At 42.6% G+C, this 22659-nt stretch overlaps 1 protein-coding gene across 1 annotated transcript in view; it reads right to left on the bottom strand.

The window, feature by feature from the left end:
- Positions 1-13257: 13257 nt before the first annotated feature.
- The window catches only part of LOC130483552 (cytochrome b5 reductase 4), a 43727-nt gene continuing 34325 nt past the window's right edge, over positions 13258-22659 (bottom strand). The window contains exons 14-16 of the mRNA XM_056856329.1: positions 19111-19197; positions 16373-16537; positions 13258-13495 (exon numbers count right to left, since the gene is read on the bottom strand). Of these exons, the coding sequence (XP_056712307.1) occupies positions 13441-13495; positions 16373-16537; positions 19111-19197 (307 nt within the window). The 3' untranslated portion in view covers positions 13258-13440. The remainder of the gene's footprint in view (positions 13496-16372; positions 16538-19110; positions 19198-22659) is intronic.

The raw sequence follows: 22659 nt of genomic DNA, 5'->3' as shown, positions 1-22659 counted from the left end.
AACGAAACAGCATCAGCAACAGTTGTGCTCGAAACAAAGGCGTTATTGAACTGATCAGGATAGGCCCGGAGAAGTCTAGCTCTGTTCCCTTATAAGCATAAAAAGAAGACGAGGGCAGGTTCTACCACATAAGAGGGGATTTGTGACAAAAGCCATATTTTACACACACACCCCATAGAAAAATCAATATAAAATTGACAAAGGACTGCTCCATCATCAAAGCCCGTCACTGCTGTGTGAAAAATGTCTTGTAATAAAGAAAAGAAACTAGCTATAAATTTACATATAAAAACACAGAAGGAACATTTTGGCAATGTCATTGTCCTTTTTTTCTATCTTCCCTGTAGTACAAGGAAGGGAGGGAAGAGTTTGGCTCAACTGGCCCCTTTCTCCACATTAAGTAGAAGAAGAAGAAGAAGAGTTGGTTTTTATATGCCGACTTTCTCTACCACTTAAGGCAGAATCAAACTGGCTTACAATCACCTTCTCTTCCCCTCCCCACAACAGACACCCTGTGAGGTGGGTGGGGCTGAGAGAGCTGTGACTAGCCCAAGGTCACCCAGCTGGCTTCGTGTGTAGGAGTGGGGAAACAAATCCAGTTCACCAGATTAGCCTCCGCTGCTCATGTGGAGGAGTGGGGAATCAAACCGGGTTTTCCAGATCAGACTCCACCACTCCAAACCACCGCTCTTAACCACTACACCACGCTGGCTCCCAGTAAATGTTACCAGTTAAGTAAAGTAAATGTTACCAGTTAAGGCACTCAAGTCTTGATCTGTATATAGTTCCTTTTCTCTCTCTTAATGATTAAAATAAACAAATTAAGATTGATCCTTTCACAAATTATACTCGTTGATTGATCCTTTCACAAATTATACTCCTTGAACCAACAGTGTAACAAGACTTGTGAGAATTCAGTCAACACATTAGCCTAAATGTTCCATTATCAACACAGTTGTTAACACAGAGACAAAACCTATGAGCCAATGTGGTGGGCTGCTAGTACCAGAAATAAATCCCCACTCGGCCAGGAAGCTCACTAGAAAGCCTTGGCCCCGTCCCGCTCACACAGCCTCACCTTCTTCCCAAAGCTGCTACGTTCCTCACACATTTCTTAACCGTAATATAATTCTCCAGTTCATGCTGATATGCATGGATCAATGTTCAGCACGCTCAAGATGCAACACCTCCGAGTTTGCTTCATTGTTTTTAACTCCGCATCTGTACACACAAGATTTTAAATTCTTTCTAATTTCTAAAGAAAGGCATTGCTGCTTTGTGCAGGTCTCCCACACCTGCCCACCGTCGTTATTGAATTTGTAGACTTTGGAAGAATTTTAAAAAGCAACTCATAACCAGTGTGTCAGGATCTGTTTCCTCACCGGCAAGAAAGTATGCCTTATCTTTGATTAATCCTTTTTGCATAATATTGAATGATATATTGCTTAGCATGGACAGACCATCTAGGCACAGCGTCCAAAATGAAATCTAACATAAATCCTGACTTTAGGTAATTTTTCAACCCTTTACCTGCTGCAGGAAGTCCCCGAACCACCTGCCTTTACCAAAACTTTGACAATGACTCATACAAGATTCTTGTTGCCTTGTTCAAGTTCTTCTCAGCAAAACTGCTATATGTTTAGACAGTAGTGCCTTAATATACCTTCTCACACTAGGGTTGCCAACCTCCAGGTGAGGCCTGGAGATCTCCTGGTATTACAACTGATCTCCAGACAACAAAGATGAGTTCCTCTGGAGAAAAAGGCCGCTTTGGCAGGTGAGCTCTATGGTATTATACGTGCTGAGCTCCCCCCCCATCCCAAACTTCATCCTCCCCAAACTCCACCCAAAAATATCTCCAGGTATTTTCCAACCTGGAGTTTATTTTATTTATTATTTATTGTATTCAAGTTTTACCCTGCACCTTTTCCCATCAAGCAGGGCTCAGGGCAGCTTCCAACAGTTTAAAATACACAATATAAAAGCAACACATTCAGAATTTAAAACCTGATTCTCAATCTGACACAACAAGATGGCACCCCTGTATTACATATATCTTAGCAGAGAGTAAAGGTCCCTCTCACAGGTGAGGTAAAATGGGGAGACAGCCAGCCACAGAGAGCTTGCAGGCCCACAAAGTAAAAGGGGGAAAAACCAAGGGAAGGAAAAAATGAACAGTAAAAAAAGAAAGACAGGAAAGAAAGGAAGAATAAGGCCAAGGAAGCAGAAAGAAAGGGGGAAGGGAAGAATGAAAGGGGGAGGGTAAAGAGGGAGGGAGGCCAGCTGATCTATCTAATCGTCACTGTCCTCAACCATATGCCTGGTAGAACATCTCCATCTTACAGGCCCTACAGAACTGAACCAAGTCCTGCAGGGCTCAGGGATCACTAGACAAGCGTTTCACCAGGCTAGGGCCAGAGCCAAGTTCTTATGTTCAAAAAGCACTGAAATGTGCACATGGCCCTCATTAGAACAAAGCTGTGATCATGGCATAGCTATCCACTGACAATAAAGCTAGTAATGAGTAACCCACATCCCAGCCATATACTTCAATATGCAGAAGAAAGTCAAATCTTAATTGAAAATAATGGGCACATCTTGAAAATGCCTTTCTTGTCTTATCTTCCTTTGGGGACGCTATTCTCTATAGGCTAGCTGCAACTTCCCAAAAACAGGAGCAGTACCTATGTACACCACACACACAAAAGGGGAGGGGGAGTAAAACCTCAAAGGCTGCTACAGAACATAAGAAAGGCCCTGCTGGATCAGACCAAGGTCCATCAAGTCCAGCAGTCTGTTCACACAGTGGCCAACCTGGTGCCTCTAAGAAGCCCCCGACTGCAAGACGACTGCAGCAGCATTGTCCTGCCTGTGTTCCACAGCACCTAAGATAATAGGCACACTCATCTGATCCAGGAGAGAATAGGTATGCATCATGACTAGTATCCATTTTAACCAGCAGCCATGGATAGCCCTATCCCTCATGAACATGTCCACTCCCCTCTTAAAGCCTTCCAAGTTGGCAGCCATCACCACATCCTGGGGCAGGGAGTTCCACAATTTAACAATGCATTGTGTGAAGAAATATTTCACAGAAGGTTGGTTTTGTTTCCAGAAATGAGCTCCAACCAATTTTAAGCCTTCCAGCTCTTTTGAAAAGGCTGTTTCCATTTTACAACTGTTTCTGCCTGGTGGAAAGGAGAACCTGGCCCCCCAGGAAAGAATGGCCAGAGCAGGCCCAGTCCCGGGACATAATGTGTTAAAGGGTCTAAGGTCACAGGAGCCGGGAAACACCTTCTTCCTGATTGAGATCACTGGAGAGACACCATCAGCCGGGCGCGGCACAATAGTGAACTATTTGGAGTAGGGTGTCAGGCAGCTTCTAACTTATATATGCGACTTTTGGGAGGGGGGAGAAGGGCTGTAAAGTTAAAACAAGGCAGGCCGTTCACTAAAAGGATTTGTTTTTAATTGTAAAACAAACAAAAAGACAAAAACAAACAAACCCAAAGATAGTCTTCTGAGTACTTTTGGGTGTTTTCCTCTTGTTTTTACCTGCTCAACAGCTTTTGTTTACCTTGCATTGACTGAGCCCCTCTGCTGTTTTCAGTGCCTCTTCGCTTGCAACGGTCATTCTACCTCCCCGGCTTAGAATATGTCTTACAGGACGCACAGGGCTAATAATGCACTTGTATTCCCAGCGATGTATTAAGAGTTTGAAAATGTTATAAAAAACATCGCTTTAAAAGGGGTTTTGGATACCACGGCTTATAAATGGTTGGAAGACGTCTTCACAGCTAAAGGGGCCAAACAAAGTGTGAACAGTATTTTTTATAACGTTTTCAAACTCTTAATACATCGCTGGGAATACCAGTGCGGTAACCCCCAGTGCTGAAAGAGAGCTGAAACGGTTTTTTGTTCAGCTCCACCAACTCCTTACTCACACATGCGAGACAACACCTTTTGCGACCCCATTCTGCGACCTGATTCTGCCAGTTATCCTGACCCACATCCGTGATCGGCAACTATGGCAGTTAGGGCGTGCGGAACAGACTGTCAATACATCTGTCTCCTTTTACTACGAACAAGAGACGCAATTTGGCCATTGATGCACGGGAGGTTTTGCCTGGGACTTGCCGCTCTCTGGATGCACGTTTCCCCCATCCAGATTCTTAAAACTCAAAAATAAGCCCCTATGTATATGCATGGGAGGTTTTGCATTGGACTTGCCGCTCTCTCGATGCACGTTTCCTCCATCCAGATTCTCCAAACTCTGCATGGGGGCTTATGGTTGAGTTCGGAGAATCTGGATTGCGGGGGGGGGGGGGGGCACGTGCATTGGAAGAATGGCAAACCAATCGGGAAGTATTGAAGGTTATGTTTTGCTCCAACCCGATTGATCAAGGCAGAAATATGATCAACGATTTAGATTTTAAGAACTGTAATCCGGTTTATATACGAAGCATTGTATCGAATTAGAAATGAAACGCGCAGGTGGCGGTGAAGTTATCGATAAGATGGAGGAGGGGAGAGGGGAAGTCAATGTGAATATTTGAATTAATTAGTTATACAGAATAAATATTGTTTATATCATGTAATTATGTTAATGGGTGATGGAAACTATTGTACTATAAAAACAATTTAAAAATTATATATATATATATAATTGTGTATATATATATATATATAATTTTAATTTTATTTATATATATATATATATAAAATTTTATATATATAATATATAATATATATATTATATATTATATTATATTATATTATTTTATATATATATAAAAGAATGGCACATCCAAGGCAAAAACCTCCCGTGCGCCAAGGGCCCTTCCCTCTCCTCCCCATTCCCCGCGGCGAGCCGCTGACCGCACGAGCCGTTTGCACGAAGCCTCCCCCGCCGAGACGTTTACCTGCCCGCCGGTCCCCCCCGGTCCGCCGGCCACGCGCGCCCGTCCCGCCGTCCTGCCTCTCCTCCGCCCGCCGCCTTCTGCGCTCCAGCCAGCCGCGCCGGCCCCGGCCATTCATCACGCGCCCAGCGCGCCGCGCCGCGCCGCGCCCCGGCAGGCAGCGTGCAGGAGGAGGAAGCGCCCCCTTGCCCCCGCCCCTCGCTTGGGCTGGGCCTGGGTCCCCAGCTCGGAACAGAGCAGGAGCCATTGGAGCAGGGGTCCCCGGCCTTTCTTTTCTTTTCTTTTTTTTTGGCTCCTTCCCCCCCTTTAACCATGGCTCAGCATATAATCCTCCCCCCTTCTCCAAATAGTCTTATCTCAGAAGGTGCGTTCCAAATAGTGTGCGCTTGTTTAGGGCTCCGCTCTCTTGCGGGGGCCCCCCAAAAAATTTAAAGGAAAAAAAAACTGGAAGTACATTTCCAAAATATAAGATAAACAACAAGTACAATAAAACCTGCATACGGCAACAGTAGTAGAAAAGGGCAAGAGTCCAGTAGCACCTTAAAGACTAACAAAAATATTTTCGGGCAGGGTAGGAGCTTTCGTGAGCCACGGCTCGCTTCTTCGGTGTTATCATTTTAAGTTAGAGCTTAATAATTATTGCACTCTTAATCTACTTCTTAATTGTATTTCAGCTCAACAATTACTTTGATAAAATACATTTTTTGTGATGTGCAAATGGCTTTAGATGCCTATTAGGCCCATAAATTACCATATAGCATATATTCACCACAAAAAACAGCGACAATTTGTTGTTGACAAAGGACAGCCGGACATATAAAGGGCCCCACGACCTTCAATACCTTAGGGCCTCATCAAACCTAAATCCAGCCCTGGCTTTGCTGAATAGAGGTCCCAATTCCCCCCCCCAACCCTAAAATCCCCCCCCCCTTTGCTGAGAACCCCTGCTCTAGAGAAAGATGAGCGGATGGGAGAAAGCTTCCTTTCTACCCTTTGCTCCATTTAAGAATAAGCGGGTGGCTCCTGAGAGCTTTTAGGCCTGGTTCGCCCGTGCAAAAGAGTGGAACGTTTCCAATGATCTTTCTCAGTAGAAAATGAGCACATGCATTGATTGACAAGTTCTACCTAGGGTTGCCAGCCCTGGGTTGGGAAATGCCTGGAGATTTTTGGGGTGGAGCCTAGGGTTGCCAGGCCCCTCTTTGCCACCGATGGGAGGTGTTGGGGGCGGAGCCTGAGGAGGGAGGGGTTTGGGGAGGGGAGGGACTTCAATGCCATTGAGTCCAATTGCCAACGCGGCCATTTTCTCCGGGTGAACTGATCTCTATCGGCTGGAGATCATCTGTAATAGCAGGAGATCTCCAGCTAGTACCTGGAGGTTAGAACAATACAAGGCTCAATACTAAACAAAAATGTATTTACAAACACAAAACAGTATATATACAACACATGTGACAGTGGAGTATAGGTGAGAACAAACATACAAAAATCTTATCTGAACATATATATACACGTGTGTAAGTGCTGAAATGTCCAAGAAACAGCGTAAAAACACTAAGAACACTTATGCAGTTCACAACAGACAAGGTTGGCGTATCAACCGTAGTATAACAGGGCAGAATCCAACGGAGCGGGACGCGAATTCTAGATAATTCCAGCGTTTCGATATGCTTCATCAGCTATCCGTTGTAGATTAATTCTCCAAAAAGACAATGGATGGTAGAATCTTAAGAGCAGACCTCCGTGGGTTGAGCCCAACTAGGAAAAGCAAGTTAGTTGGGTGGCAACCTGAGAAAGGGGCTGTTTGGTTATAGCACCAGAACTGTGAAACTCCCTCCTCAGGGAGAGTCATCTGTTTACATCTATCACTGACTTCCACCAGTGGGTAATGCCTTTTTTGTTTTGTTTGGCATCCCCTCGTTAACTCATATAATTCATCATTCTCTCTACAATAATGACTGGATATATCCCTCACAGAGGTATACAAGCAGGGCATTACAGCAGTATCCACACTTAATCCTCAATGTCTGAAAGCTATATATATTTGGAAAAGGGAGACTATGCCTTTAAACATGGTTACTGTTGACAAATACATTGAGGTTTGTTCCAATCCAGTGAGAAGTCATCTTTTAAGATCAATGAATTCCAGATGTATTTAAATAGCAACCCTATAAAATTATTAATTAAAATAGCTCAAGGAAGCACACATGGGCTACAAGTCATACTTTAAGCCCATTTTCATTTCTCTACTTATTTAAAATATTTATACCCTGCTTTTCTCTCAATCAATGGGACTTCTAAAGAGTTATCCATGCGTATTTTCTTTCAGAAGTCTTGTGTGAGATAATTTCCCTGTACACATCCATGCAAAGGGTAGTCTTGTGAATGTATCCACTGTGTCTCCAGAACCAGACCCTTCACTGAGATGGATGGGGGTTGTCCTGGTGTATTAAACTCATAATATTTTAGTGATTTTTTGCAAGCATAAGGACGCACAGAGCCAGCCTGAAGATCCAAAAAAACTGCAAGGTAAACACACCTTCAAGGAAAGAGACCAAAAATGCCACAAAACCAAGTACAAGCTCTTTCTGTGTAGGTTCTATGGTGCTAATTCAGGAACAGAACTTTCAAGACAAATTATTTCAAAATACACATTTTCTTTAACTCAAACTTTCTACCATACAGAACAATAAAACAAAAAGTGATATAGATAACACATACGTATAACAGTGAATAGGAAATTGCAACACGGTTAGTCTCTTTTAATTCAATTAAAAGTCTGGTTCTTGCCTGCAAGACCTGGTGTTAACTCCAACTTCACCCCAAGTTGACCAAGGTGTTGAGATCTTCTCGTTCACTTCTGTATCAAAGGAGATCAGTTCCAACAACTTGGGCAACACAGTTATGAGACAGCAATTTGCAGCTTGAAAGACACAGCCAGGCAAAAATAATATAATTACAGAAATACCACCAGATAAGGTAAATGTCATTCCCCTTTACCAATTAACTTCATTCCTTTTTACCAGCGTGGTGTAGTGGTTAAGAGCAGTGGTTTGGAGCGATGGAGTCTGATCTGGAGAACCGGTGTAAGCCCTTGGCCCAAATCTGAACCCAAAAACCACCTCAGAGACAGTCAGGTCTAAAGAAGCTGGTTTTTACTGGTCAAAATAGGTTAACAGAGCATAAAGGAAAAGGTGACTGCAATGACATTTGCTGGCTTGAACTTGGTAATATAAAAGCATGAAAAAACGCAAGAGATTACAGAACACAAACAGTACTGTGGTTCACACAGCTTCAAAGGCAGTTTGGTATGCATAACAGTTTTTGAGTTTTTGAGCCTGATCAGTGAGAATCGAAAGGAAACAAAAGCAACTGGGATACAGGCCTGACAACCGGGTTTGATTCCCTACTCCTCCACGAGCATCTGAGGCTAATCTGGTGAACTGGGTTGGTTTCCTCACTCCTACACATGAAGCCAGGTGGGTGACCTTGGGCTAGCCATACTCTCTCAGCCCCACCTACCGCACAGGGTGTCTGTTGTGGGGAGGGGAAGGGAATGTCATTGTAAGGCGGTTTGATTCTTCCTTAAGTGGTATAGAAAGTTGGAATATAAAAACTCTTCTTCTTCATACATATACATTTAAATTACCTTATACAAGGTGATAAGAGGGAGGAAGGGAGGGAATATTTTTTATTTAATAAATAAATGGGGGATGTTTATTTAATAAATAAGAGCACAGAAACTTTATACAGCTCCCCTGCAAGCAGATTCTCCCTCTGCTGCTAGTCCCCCATTCCCTGACTCCATCCCTATGGGGCTAAACCAATTAGTTCCTGGGGGGCTACACAGGAAGCCGCTTGTTCCACAATCTCCACTGCAGTTCTGTGGCCACAGACTAGGGAGAACATCTACAATTCTCTGCAACACTAATGGGTTGGATCCCATAATCCATCAGCAAATGGTGCTGATGCTCACAAATCTCTCCCATATTCCTTGCCCTCTAGCAGTCTTTTCCAACCCAGGGAAAGTTCATTACTGGGGGGCAAAGGACCCACATGGTCTAACAGCTATGTGGAGGTCAGCAGGCTGCAGAGAGGAGGGGGAAGGGAATGAAATCACCTTTCAGCACCTTCCTCCAGAACAGCTCCACTGATGTATAAAGGAACAATTTTGGCCCCCTTTAACCTTCCCCACTGCAACCCCTGACGGGGACCCAATGGGAATAAACATTCCTGGGATTGGAAAGAACTGCTGGGGGCATGAGGTAAAGATGTGCGATCCATACATATGGGGGAATCAAACCCTGTGCATGTATCTACCCACTACTTCTACTTGGACAGGGTGCTTAGGGTGGGTCAAACAGTCACTCTTGCACTTTATGTTAGTGATTAACGAGCAGAGGCAACTGGTGAAAGCAACTGTATTAGTTTATTTCATCTCCTGCCTTCCACTCAGAGGACTATTTTGTAGAATGACGCACCGTCTGCTTCCCTCTTAGCATTCGTTTACACAAAAGAAGGTCGCGTTCACAGTTCTAACAGCTTAGAAAGGTTTTTGCTAAGGGAAGCTTCTGACATGGTCAATAAATTGCAATCTTTCTACTAACCTTTTCCAGTCCGGTGATTCCGTAGGATATAATTTTAAAAACCCTCAATCAATCAATTTTTAAAACCCTCTTGCGGAGGCAGAAAACCATTTTCAAATACCCGTCCAATTACTCAAGATGCAAAAAAGCAGATGAACTTTTGAAAGCTCCCTGCGCCTTCAAAAATAAGTATCTGAGCACATTGCCTGCGGGCAATCATCCCCCCCCTTCCCCTGACTAAGCAGTCACAGCCAAATTGGGCTGCCAGCTGTTTGCTTTCCCTAGGCTTAAGTATGCCTGTGTTACTATGACAACCATCTAACAGAGGACGGCACTGCACGATGTTTGTCTTGAAATAATTTAGTACGTAATCCGAAGAAGCTGAGCCTGCCCAGGGGCCTGGAACAACTATTATTCTAAGGGATGCCACTTTGGAGCTTTGCCTTGGAAAGGAGGGGATTGGAGGGAGGGCACTGGCATCGTACAACTTCTAAATCCCATTAACAAACTCAGAAGTTGGTACTGTATATGTCAGACCTCAACATCCTTGTGGACTCTGACATACCGCAAAGGTGGGTAGACAGTGGCCAATGAAATCTCACAAGCCAGAGTAGTTTCCAGGGCTTAGGCAATTGGGGCTTAAATAATTGTTTATACTTGCACCATGATTAGTAAAAGCATTTTATTATGCTAAATAATAATATACATAATTTACACAGATTACAGAATCCCACTTCTGTTGCTACATGGCCCCGACAGAAGGAAATACTAAGTGGTGATTTATGAAATGAGGAGTTATATCTCCGAGAATTCATGAACCAGTAAAGGGTTAACAAAATATAAAAGGTAGGTATTCAAACAATTACCTTTTACCACTCAAATAATATGTGGCCAACATTTTGATTTCAATGTAATGAAGGCTAATGACATAATCCACAGTAACATGGTGGAGAAAAGAGAAGGCAGGTCACAGGCACCTGAGGAGCGCACCTGAGGAGATTCTGTACCCAAGAGGAGTGAAGGGATTGAGGATCTCTGCAATAGTCTAATAAAGTAGCACACAGAATACAGTACAGTAAAGTGGTGTACTGCACTGTTTTTGTTTTTAAAACAAACAGACCTTCCCTTTTTAGACATGAACCAACAGAAGACGAGTGTACATGATCTGCTTGTCATGGTTAGCTTGGACTGCAGAAGCAGAAAATAACCCCGGGACCATACTACACAGCAGTTTGTTTGAAGGTGAACATTAGTAAATCAGTAATTTCTCAAAGTGCCTCCCTCCGTCACCTTTTACACTTTTGTTCAGAACTTCTTGCCAGCTACTAGCTCAGGGGTGTCTGTGGGCACCATGGCACCCAACACACCTTTTCTGATGCTTGCCAAGTGTTTTTAGGAAGTGGGCAGGGCCAGTCAGGGCTTTTGCCCAGCAAGGATTCTGATTGGCTGTGCAGATCTTTTTACATGTTGCTCTGGCAGCACCTGCCACCACAGCACAAGGATCTGCAGGGTGTTACTGACGTTAAGTTCTGGGAATCATTTTGTGGCTGGCTCCGCCTCCTATGGCAGCCATTTTGTTGCTTTGCCTGCAATGCCGTGTCGTTCCAAATGTGCCCGCAGACTCAAAAAAGCTGGAGCCCCCTATACTAGCTGTTAAAGAACCCCACCAGGATTACCATCATCAGTATATCTAACAGTAAACACAGTGGTCCCTGTGTGGGTAATAGAAGCCACCACCAAGAGGCAAAGTAGGGGTCTCTAAATGCCTTCTACTTTACTCCCTAGATATACAGAAAAAATAGGGGTTTGTAGATGAAATAAGAAGGGGGGGGGAAGGAAAATATTGAAAATGGCCTCATGGTTGGGGGAAAAAAACTAAGGCTGCTTAAGCCTTAATGGTGTAGGATTCATTCCCCTGCCCCGTTCTACAATTACTGATGCTCCCCCCCCACCGCTTGTCACTTCCTATTCTTCACTGCACACAATTTTACCCAATAATCACACCTGTAAAATAAAGGCAACAGGTCTCAATTTCTGAGCTCATTCCTTCCTTCCATGCCTCCCAATCCTGCACCAAATATTTGTTCCACAACAAAGCAAAAAGACGCCGTTGTACACTGTCCTGCACATGTAGCCTGAGCAGTGATCCAAGACCCAAATACAGCTCATTAGGAGAACATAAGATGACATATTGGATCTACATACCCTAAAACCACACCGTAAGTTTTCATTAGAACAAAGCACTGACTTTCGAGTTTCCTTCTCCATAAATCACATTAGGATGTTGGGACGATGCAGTCACTCCACAAAACCAGTATGGATTGGCAAAAGTCCTCTTTCCAGGGGAAATTATCATGACTTTGCAGGTGAGAGGAGGCAAACACTGCCTACCTCAGGATTCCATCACTCTCTGGAACCTTCCATCCCCCTTCCAGATATTCAGCATTCCTTAAGAGGAATCCTTTTGATTCTCCTGAATGGGACATTAAGTGACATTTAAGTGAATGGATGGGAAAAGATGCCTGAAGATGCCTAGAAACTTAGCCACTTATCACAGCAATTGACCGCTTCAGTTGGAGGCACTGCTGGGGTATGAATGTGAGTTAATTATCCATTGTTTTCAATCCATGGCAAAATAATTATCCTCGAGGACCTACTGCACTGTGTAGGAAATGGCTTAATTTGCAATTTGCTGCATTAAATAACCTAGCTACACGTGCTGGGATACAGCTAGTCCATGGACAGCAATTAGCTGTTCTCCCCTCCATGTTATCCTCTTATAGTGCATTCTTGAGCTGGCAGGCCGAAAGTCTTTAGGAGGTGGGCAAGGGCCATGCGTCAGCGCCCGGGCCACTTGCTCCACTGAGTGGCATAGGCGCCAGCGTCCTGATGGCGCACCTCCATCGTCCCAGGGGGTGTTCCTGGGCCATTCTGGGGGTGGAGCTGCCTTTAGGTGGCTTCCTATCCCTGCTTCAGGCCAGGAATGCCCCTTTTGCCTTTACCTGCAGTTACACCACCTTTTTAGGTGGCGTAGTCCCGTGGAACGATATGGAGCAGTTCCATGGGGCTTGCAGGTAAGGGCAAGGTTTTGACTTCGGTGGGGGGGCCCAAATCCTCCTCTGGAGGTGGTGCAGCTGTGCTGCCTCCAGTCAATGGCTCAGCCCTCCCCCTCAGGAATGGGCTGCCAACTACCCCTGTGAGGTAGGGTAGTCTGAGAAATGGTGACTGGCTAAAGGTCACTCAGCAAGCTTCCATGGCAGACAAGGGATTTGAACCTGGGTGCCCCAGTTATAGTGAAGGACAGCAAATGGTACTAAGAAAAAGAAACAAAGATTCTGCTTAAGAAATAATAAAATATATATTTAAACTTTAATGCAATGCTCTTTTGTTTTTTGTTTTTCTTATACAAAAAATAATTTAGCATACAAAATGGATATTCTGAATCTCATCTACAGGGACAAAACACTAATCTAAAATATGACAGCTTTAAGATATCAGTAAGATTGTACTGTAACGTAACAGTTTTCCTGAGTTGACAGTGCAATGTATATTCATACTCTATTGCTAGCAAGACATTTTACAATAATTAGGTTCTAATAAAGGAAGTCTTCTGGCACCTATGTAGGCAAAAGTCATCAGTGCAAAGAGATGCTACTAATCTTGTATCTGACAAGGACAGTGTTCCTGCTGCTTGGGACACACTGGACTTACACTTATTTCTTTATCCCTAATATAGTCTTGTAACGTTTTTACCCAGTAGCAAAAATATAATTTCAAAGCAGCAGAATATAAAGTTATTCCCCCCAAATATTCAAGTAATCACCCTGAAAAGAACAATACGTTCATGCACAACGTTTCCTCCCCAAGAATTCAAACAAACAGAGAAGATAAATATGAAGACAGCGAAATACGCAAACTGAGGTCTTCAACTTGGCTTTTCAGGCTCTAAAACAATGTATCTCTTCACAGGAGGCTCCCAGGTCTTGCGAAATCCTGAAATTCAAAATAATCGGTGATATATTAGGAAGTACATAGGCAGAGCAGAGCAAGAGGTGTTTTTTTGTTAGCGCAATGCATTATTTTTGTTAAAACGGAAATGATTTATTAGTGCTATAAAGCTTTTTGACCAAACAAAAAACAACACGAACCCCAAATTTATTTTTTAAAAAATGTGTGTGTTAAGTGCCGTCAAGTCGCTTCCGACTCATGGCAACCCTACGAATGAAAGTCCTCCAAAATGTCCTATCTTTGACAGCCTTGTCATTTGAAAAATATTTTTAAAATATTTTATTTTTTAAAAAAAATACCCAGTATTAACAATGAAGATCTTACAGACTTACCAGTTTTTAAGGTTTAAAATAAAGCAAAAAGAGGATTCACAGCCAGTGGGTTGGATTCATGGAAATCTGAATGTGCAACGATGCCCATAGGTACACACTTACCTATCCTCCTCTTTCCCCCAGTAACTCTTAAGCCTCCAAAAGGGTATGCTGGAGATTATAGTACCCACCAAGTGGCCCAGGGAGAGGCACTGGATAGATAAAGGGGAACCAGGCGAAATTGTTCCCCTCTCCCTTTTCCTCCAGCAGTGCTTCTTCTGGCATGAGACCTGACGGTGGAGCAACAGCAAGGCGGGGGCAATTTCACCTGACTCCCCTTCCCAAAACTGTGGTGCCCAAAACTGAACACAGTGCTCTAGGTGAGGTCTAACCAGAGCAAAGTGTTACCATCACTTTGTGTGATCTGGACAGTATACTTCTGTTGATACAGCCCAAAATTGCATTTGCCTTTTATCTACCGCATCACACTGCTGACTCATGTTCAGTGTATGGTCTACTAAGACCCCTAGATCATTTTCGCACATACCACTGCCAAGAAAAGTATCCCCCATCCTATAAGTTTGATTTGACTTTTCCTCCCTAAAATGCAGAACTTTACATTTATCTCCATTGAAATTCATTTTTTAGCCCAGTTTTCCAGCCTGTCTAGATCATCCTGTATCCTGGCTCTGCCTTCTACTGTTTTTGCTACCTCTCCCAATTTAGTATAATCTGCAAATTTAATAAGCATTCCATCTATTCCTTCATCCAAATAATTTATAAAGATGTTGGACAATACAAGGCCTAGGACAGATCCCTGAGGCACTCCACTTGTCACTCTTCCCTAAGAGGGTGAGGAACCATTATCAAGCACTATGTATATGATCTGTCAACCAGTTACAGATCCACCGAACAGTAATAGAATACAAACCACATTTTACCAACTTGTCAACAAGAATATTATGTGGAACCTTATCAAAAGCCTTACTGAAATCAAGATAAACTATGTCCAGAGCATTCCCCTGATCCAGCAAGATAGTAACTTTCTCAAATAAGATAAGGTTCGTCTGACATGACTTGTTCTTAAGAAACCCATGTTGGCTCTTAGTAATCACAGCCATCCTTTCTAAATGCTCAAGGACTGACTGACTAATTTGTTCTAAACTTTTCCAGGCATAAATGTCAAGCTGAAGGGTCAGTAGTTACCCGGGTCCTCCTCCTTCCTCTTCTTGAAGGCCTACCATGTTCTTGTTCTTTTTCTTACTCTGAACATAACAAAAGAACCCTTTTTTTTGTTCTGTTTAGCATCTCTCACTAGCCTAAGCTCATACTGAGCTTTAGCTTTTCTAACACTCTCCCTACAAGCACTGGTTATTTGTTTATATTCATCCCTGGTTATAAGGCCCTCCTCCCATTTCCTAAATGAGTCTTTTTTATTTCTCAAATCTTTAGAAAGCTGTTTATGGAGCCACCCTGGCTTCTTTATGTTCCTCCCATTTTTCCTTCTCATATGAAACATTTGTGATTGCTCCTTCAATATTTCACTTTTAAGAAACTCACACCCCTCTTGAACTCCCTTCTCCTTAAGTATTTCTGATCATGGGATTCTACCCAACATAATTTTAAGTTAGTTAAAATTTGCCTTCCTTAAGTCCAACCTATATGTCTTCTTAGGCAGAGTTTTCCCCTTCCCCAAGATTGTAAATTCCAAAATTATTACCCAGGGTACCCAGTACCCTAAGCAATGCCCAAGGGAAGCAATTCTAAGCCCGCATCTGCCTTGCCATAAACCTTCTAATCCTATTTGCTGGTATACCACAGGTTACTGACAGATGTTGGCTGGGTTCCTGCCTTTTCAGGTACTCTGCACTCTGTAGCTGAACAATGTTCATAGCCTATTTCCCCTACAGCTCACTGAGCGCTAATCCCTTCTCCTTTCACAAAAAACCCTCTTCATGAACTACTCAAATGTAATATTAAAGTAATGTCTTTGTAAATACTTTACATTAAAATGTCTCAAAAGTGAGTTGTAAGAGCCGACTGTTTTAAATATAACAGTAAAGTATGTAAATGTGTAACTGACACATCAATATTTTCTATAACAAAAAATACATTTATTTTATTATATATTGTGTATTTAACAACACAGGGCCTAAAGTAAGGCTTCCTAAAAAGCATGTTTACATATATTAGCAACACATATACAGCTGATGTTAGTACATACAATGACCAAAATAAGACTAAACACGTTTCGGCCCTTTAGAGACCTTCTTCAGTGGTCATACATGCATAATTTTACAATACACATCCTGACATTTACACAGACATAATACAAAATAAAAAATTATAAAAGCTTTTTGGAAGGAGAAAAAATATAAAAGCCTGTGTTTTTAAATACAATTGTGCACAATATATAATAAAATAAATGTATTTTTTGTTACAGTAGGTAGTGTTTAGCTCAACTCCCTTGGTTTCCTCTAACTTTTAGGTTAAGTTTCTCCCCCCCCTTTTTTTTTCAGTTGTACATCAATATTTTCTCCTTTTTACTTACTGTATTCCTTGTTCCAAGAAAGGTAATGGACCACACATACAAATAAGCATCTTAGAATCATCTTTACTTCTTTTCACAAACTGAGAGACAAGAGAGAAAGAAATTTTCCCTTGTTTCCCTGTCCATCCTGCGTTTGGCTCAGAGAGAACAAACTGAACGTCAAATCTGGAAAAAGAGAAGCACAGCAGGGATATTTAACATGCACAAGTGTCAGCTTTGTACAGATAACAAGCCATGCAAGAGCCATTGAATAAACTAGAGCGAGAATTCTCATGCTAATTTTTGTGTACTGTATATCAATCTCTTAACACATGTATAATATTTCAATATCATATTTTACAGGCCTTGTGAGGCCCATTCCTGATCATGCGTGGGCTAGTAGCAGGTTCAGCTCAAGCTAGCTACATTTCATGTAACTTAAGTTTTGGAACAGCAAAACAATAAACTTGGTTCTGATATGCCCCTAGCTTCATTAATTCAGATACGCATTGTACAGAGAACTCTTGGGAACAGAACTAATAACCTTTAGGTGGAGGGGAACACGTGCCCCTCCGGCATCGTCGTCACCCCTACATCTTTATGTACCACACAGTCTAATACCACACTTTCCTTTTCTTCATTATGGAACAAAAGGCAGCAGACACAAGGTTCCCAAGAGGTCTCTCATCCATCCACATGCTTTCCAACCATATTCTGGGCTCATAACCTTTTCTATCCTTTTATTGGGCAGGGGGAGCTAAGGGTTTCCTACACAGCTGAATCCTCTATTTGGTGGAAAGCTGGAGCAGGCCCTCTCCTCTTCTTAAGGACCCCTCCTCCAGTTAAGGGCTTCTTAGAGGCAAGGGAGCCTCTGGCATCAGAGCAGGGCACTGTTCCCCACAACGGATGCCCCTGAGAGATTGGGAACCATTTTGTTTCAAGCCTGGGCAGGATGCAGTTGGCAGCTGACCCTTTCCCCCTTAGCCTAGAGGTGCGCCTGGCTTAACAATGGGACCAGCAAAATCCAATTGTGTCACCTTAAGGTGATTTAATCAGAGCTCTGTTACTCATCCTATCTGTACCCACCTGTCTAATCAAATCGGCACGTACAGAAACAAGGCATTCTCTTGGGACCATACCTTATCAGCCGAACGGTTAACCATTAAGCTTCTCCTATCCTTTTGTCAAAATGCAGGGAAAGCAATAAATTCTTCGTTTCCTGGCTTTTCTGCCAGAACACCTCATACAGCCTTAGGTGTGTGTGTTCTTGGATCCATCATACATCCCCACTCTGTTCCATGGATTTCCCCCTCGCTTCCAGAAACGCAGGTTGTTTCTCTCTTCTGCTTTTGTGGACATTTGTCTTCAGGACTGGTAAATATCTCCCCATCTCCTACGCTATTCCTGCTCTCCCTTATTACCTTACTTAACTCTTGTATGTGTTTATGTGTGTTTGCCACTCTGTCTATCTTCTTCTCAATTAAAGTTTTTTCCGGTTGAGCATCAGCCTGGTTTATAACAGAGTTTCGCTGGAACAATCCCCATAAACATAGGTCTTTCGGTCTCAGTTACCCCTTCTTGCTCACTCAGTGTCCAAGCTAATTCCCCCAACTCTTGACACTGTGAACCATTGACACTGTGAACCATTCATCCCTTTTCCTCAGCAAAATTATAGACTGCAGCTATGTTTTGAATTATCCCATGACGTTTAGGTCAGTGATTCTCTAGCTCCCAGAATATCAGAAGGACTTTGGAGAGAAAGAAATTAACCCTCAGAGTGTTATTCATCATTCTATTTGAAACTTGGCTATAATGGCTTCATATTTTTCCTTATTACTAGTTTTGGGAATATGGCAAAATCTACAAACAGCCCTGAATAATAACAGGCTCAAAGAGTTGATCAGAAAACCAACACAGATACAATTCCTCTATTTCCTGTCAAAATCAATGGGAAACATCAACCTATCCTTGCTTTTTGCCATTACAGCTTTTATACAGTATAAAAGGTTTGCCATTAAACCTTTTATACAGTTTATTACCTACCACATTAGTGACTCTTCATGCACAGGTTTCCCAGATGTATAGGATATGCCTTGTTCAAAGCTCACCAGTATAGTCACCACAGAGGACATATGTTTTCAGATGCAATACATGCATACATTACATTATGGAGTTATAGGAGCAGCTCTAGTTAATGCGTATTGGTTAAACCCGATTATATGGCTTGAAACTACTATTCATCGTACAAATATGCTTTTATACCACTAGTCTGAAATTCGGTACAGAGATCTAGCTGGACAGGACCAAATGTCATTAAAAACTTATACAAAATGGCTGGATTGCAGCTCAGTATGCCTTGAACTTAGGCACAGAAAGTCTGCAATTGATTTCTTGTGCACACAACATGTATTACAGCATTGTTGGTTAAAACTGTGTCAAAAACACAAGTCTTTCCTGAACAGATTTTACTCTTGCAGCAGTAAGACTTCCTTTTGATAACTGATACACTGTCGGAAATATGCTGCTGGGGTGTGCATCCCATCTCCTGAACTATTTGCCCCTGCTAAGGTAGACGCTTCTCAAAAGGAAGGCGACAAATCAGTCACTGCTTGAATACCCTTTTCCACCCTCATCCTGGTTACTTGAAACTCAGAGGTGGATTAGAGATAGTCTTGTGCTGTACCGAGCTGGCTGTCTCCGTTGATACCCCAGTCTTTGCCAATGAGGAACAACATCATCTTGTTCTGTGTCTACATTACCTTGTATCATTAAGGGCTAACTGTTCCAACTGACTTCTCCAAAGTATATCATCTTCTGTTTTGTTGAAAAACATCAGCTTTGCTGCCCTTAAATAAAGATATTATAGTTTCAACATTAAAATATTTAATTGTAATCTATTAGTACCTCACAAACAGAACACATTAAGTGAGGCAATATTTTAAGATGCAAGTTCTTCTCAGTTCTCATCTATTTTGCTATAGTCCTTTACACCCCACTCCCACTTCTCATGCTACCCTTCCACCCCTGCCAAGTTTCATCTTTTTCAGAGTTGGAAACAGCTGCAGCAGGAGGGGAAAAGCAAGTATGAACCATGGCCCTTGCACTTGATCCCACTCATTAAAAACATGTGACTGGGAGATCTTTGGTTAGAATTTGGGAAACCCACGTTCAAATCCCTAGTCTGCCATGGAAACTTGCTGGGTGCCCTTGGGCCAGAGGCACCCTCTCAACCTCGACCCTGGCCTTCAATGAATACCAGGGGTGTGAAGCAGAGGCAGGTAATGGCAACATCTCTTGCCTTGAAAACCTTGGTGCCTTGACAACCCTGCGGGGTTTCCGTAAGTCAGCTATGACTTGATGGCAAAAAATAATAATAATAAAAATTTCACTTTAGGGAGGCTGAAGCAGTTCCCCCCCCCCTTGGTGAATCATCATTAACAAGTAAAAAAAAAGACAGAGGGAAGAAAGTAGAGTGTGTCTTGAGAGAGGACCATAGATAGCTGAATGCATTTGGAGTTGCTAGGTTTTTCGGTTGTGGTGGTGGTGAGTGAAGGAAAGTGCCGTCAAGTCACAGCTGACTTATGGTGACCCCATAGGGGTTTCAAGGCAAGAGATGTTCGGAGATGGTTTGCCATTGCTTCCCTCCGTGTGGGCTGAGAGAGTTCTAAGAGAACCGTGACCGGTCCAAGGTCACCCAACAGGCTTCATGTGGAGGAGGGGGGAAATCGAACCTGGTTCATATTAGAATCCGCTGCTCGTAATCACTACACCATGCTGGGTCTCTTATATAAAGTACGCTATGCTAATTCTTATGACTACGCTGCTGTACTACAGACATCTTTAAACTTCTTCAAACTGAACTCTGTACTAGACGCAACACTTTTCAAAGATAAGGAAATCTTTGCAACAGAAACATTCCGCCACCTGAACCTTTGAGTTACTTTCAGTGAATTCTAATGTTCATTGTTAGCTCAATCTGTGTTGTAGAGGTAGGTTTAGACATCTCTGCAAAACCCCATTTTGCTATTGGAGGAATATCTACCTAGTGTTTTGCAATGATTTCTGCCACTAGAGACTAGTTCACAGCAAGAACTACTTAGCCAATATAACTTAATTAAATGTAACTACTAGACTGTCATAATAAAGAATGTACTGTTTAAGGTTAATGGGATCAGATTATTACTTTAGTACATGTACGGAATTTTTATGCTTTATTAGAAAGAGACTTCTAACGTAGTGTGATTTAATTGCTCTCTCCTTATCCCTCATGGTCTTGTGACATTGTAGTATTAGTAAGAATAATGTCACAGATTAAATAGGTCTGTAAAAAGATCCAACGTTTGTATCTTATCCTGAACACAGTCCTGGAAAAATTCCACACAATGGAGATGTGAAGATGGGGGGAGGGGAGGGTTGACTGATAAGCTCAACGGAAATTCCAGGTGTGAGGGAAAAAATCCAAAAAATAAAAAGGTGAGTGGGATTTTTATAACACAAAATTGCAAGTTAAAAAAATAAATGACACCTTGTGATGTAGCCACTATCTTGGGGATTACCTAGCAACCCAAATAGGTGTGGTGACAACACCTGGGAGGGAGGACAAGGAGGCTGGAAAGGAAAAAGAGGCCACAGCAGGAGCAGTGTGGTTGAGGACAGAGAGGAAGAGGGAGGCAGAAATGGACATTAATGTGAGGACATTCACACTGCTGGCTGAAACTTATAACACACCTAATTCCCCTAAAATAGTTTAAGGCTGTCAGTGACAATTCCTAATCCTGATTTTAAGCACAAATTGATTTCTGCAGCTTTGTCCAAGTTCATAAACTGTCGTTTTACATTTTGATCCCAGCTTGCAAGACAACTTTTCTGCCTTTTCCTAGCTGATGTCCCCTAAAATTCTCACTGAGTCCCCTGAAATTCTGTAGCTGGGATCAGGGAACCCTCATGACCTGTGTGAGAAGCAAAGTGATGGAAAGGGTATTAATAAAAGCTACCTCATCTCTCTCCCATTCTTCTGGTGGAACAGCATCTTTGTTTCCAACACTGATCTGCATTGAAGGTCTTATATCTTTCCTACTTGAGAGCCAGCGTGGTGTAGTGGTTAAGAGCAGTGGTTGGGAGCAGTAGACTCTAATCTGGAGAACCGGGTTTGATTCCCCACTCCTCCACTTGAGCAGTGGATGCTCATCTGGTGAACCAGGTTGGTTTCCCCACTCCTATACATGAAGCCAGCTGGTGAGCTCTCTCAGCCCCACCTACCTCACAGGGTATCTGTTGTGGGGAGGGGAAGGTGATTGTAAGCAATTTTGATTCTTCTTTAAGTGGTAGAGAAAGCCGGCATATAAAAACCAACTCTTCTTCTTGATATAGAACGTATATAGAACTAACATTTCATTTGATAATATGCTCAGGGAGAAGCTTTTTCAAAAATGGCAAGCCACTTCTCTTCACTGTAAAGCACAATGTGGTTCTGCAGGAATAGCACTCCAGAAAAGATCAAAGGACTGCACTCAAGCAACAGACACAGTGTTGGTGGGCAGAACTTGGCGTCTGTTCTGGAAAAGTTTGGCTACTCTTAAAACCTTTATTAAAACTGAGAATCCCTGTAAAAATGCATTGTGCACTGTCAGCATAATTTGAAAAAGTTGCTGCAGTCCTGTGGCTGTATGCCCCACCCCCAAAGCATCCATTTTTCATTAAAATGGCTACAAATCTGCACATAAATAATCAAAGAAGAACTGCAAGAACCTTTCTCTTGTGTGGTCTTGAACCCAAGAGGGACAAATCAAGAGTTACTACCAGCCATGTAAGAAGCACAACAGTATTAGGACATATCAGTGGCACTCCCTGAAATGCTGGCACAATACTAACTCAATTGGGAGGGGGGACAAAGGAATTTTTTTGGGGGGAATCCTACCATAATACCCAAGCGATTATCCAAATATAATGCCACTTGTACTGCGTCCACAAAAGCCTTGATTTCTATGTTAATAAAGACTATACCAATAATTCCAGACTCCATATATCCACCTCTATTAGTATACTTACTGTTGGCATGCATTAAAAGCAGAGGAAAAGATCCGGGATTGTATCCAAAAACTAAAAGCAGAGCTCTGCAGGAGAAACAGAACTTGTCCCCCCTCCCTATGCAATCTGCCGTGCTCCCCGCAAAAAACACTGCCTCCAGGGTACTGGACCCCCATGGTCAGTGCTGAGAGTAATATAGGTATCTGCTGTGGAAAAAAATAAAACTGTCCTCCCTTTTCTGGCTGAAATGCCCTTCTACTTGAGAGTTGGGCAACCACTAT

The sequence above is a fragment of the Euleptes europaea genome, chromosome 10 (assembly GCF_029931775.1).
Source record: "Euleptes europaea isolate rEulEur1 chromosome 10, rEulEur1.hap1, whole genome shotgun sequence".
Classification (NCBI taxonomy): Eukaryota; Metazoa; Chordata; class Lepidosauria; order Squamata; family Sphaerodactylidae; genus Euleptes; species Euleptes europaea.
The sequence above is the reverse complement of the archived record's forward strand: the minus strand, read 5'-3'. Positions and strand labels throughout refer to the sequence as shown.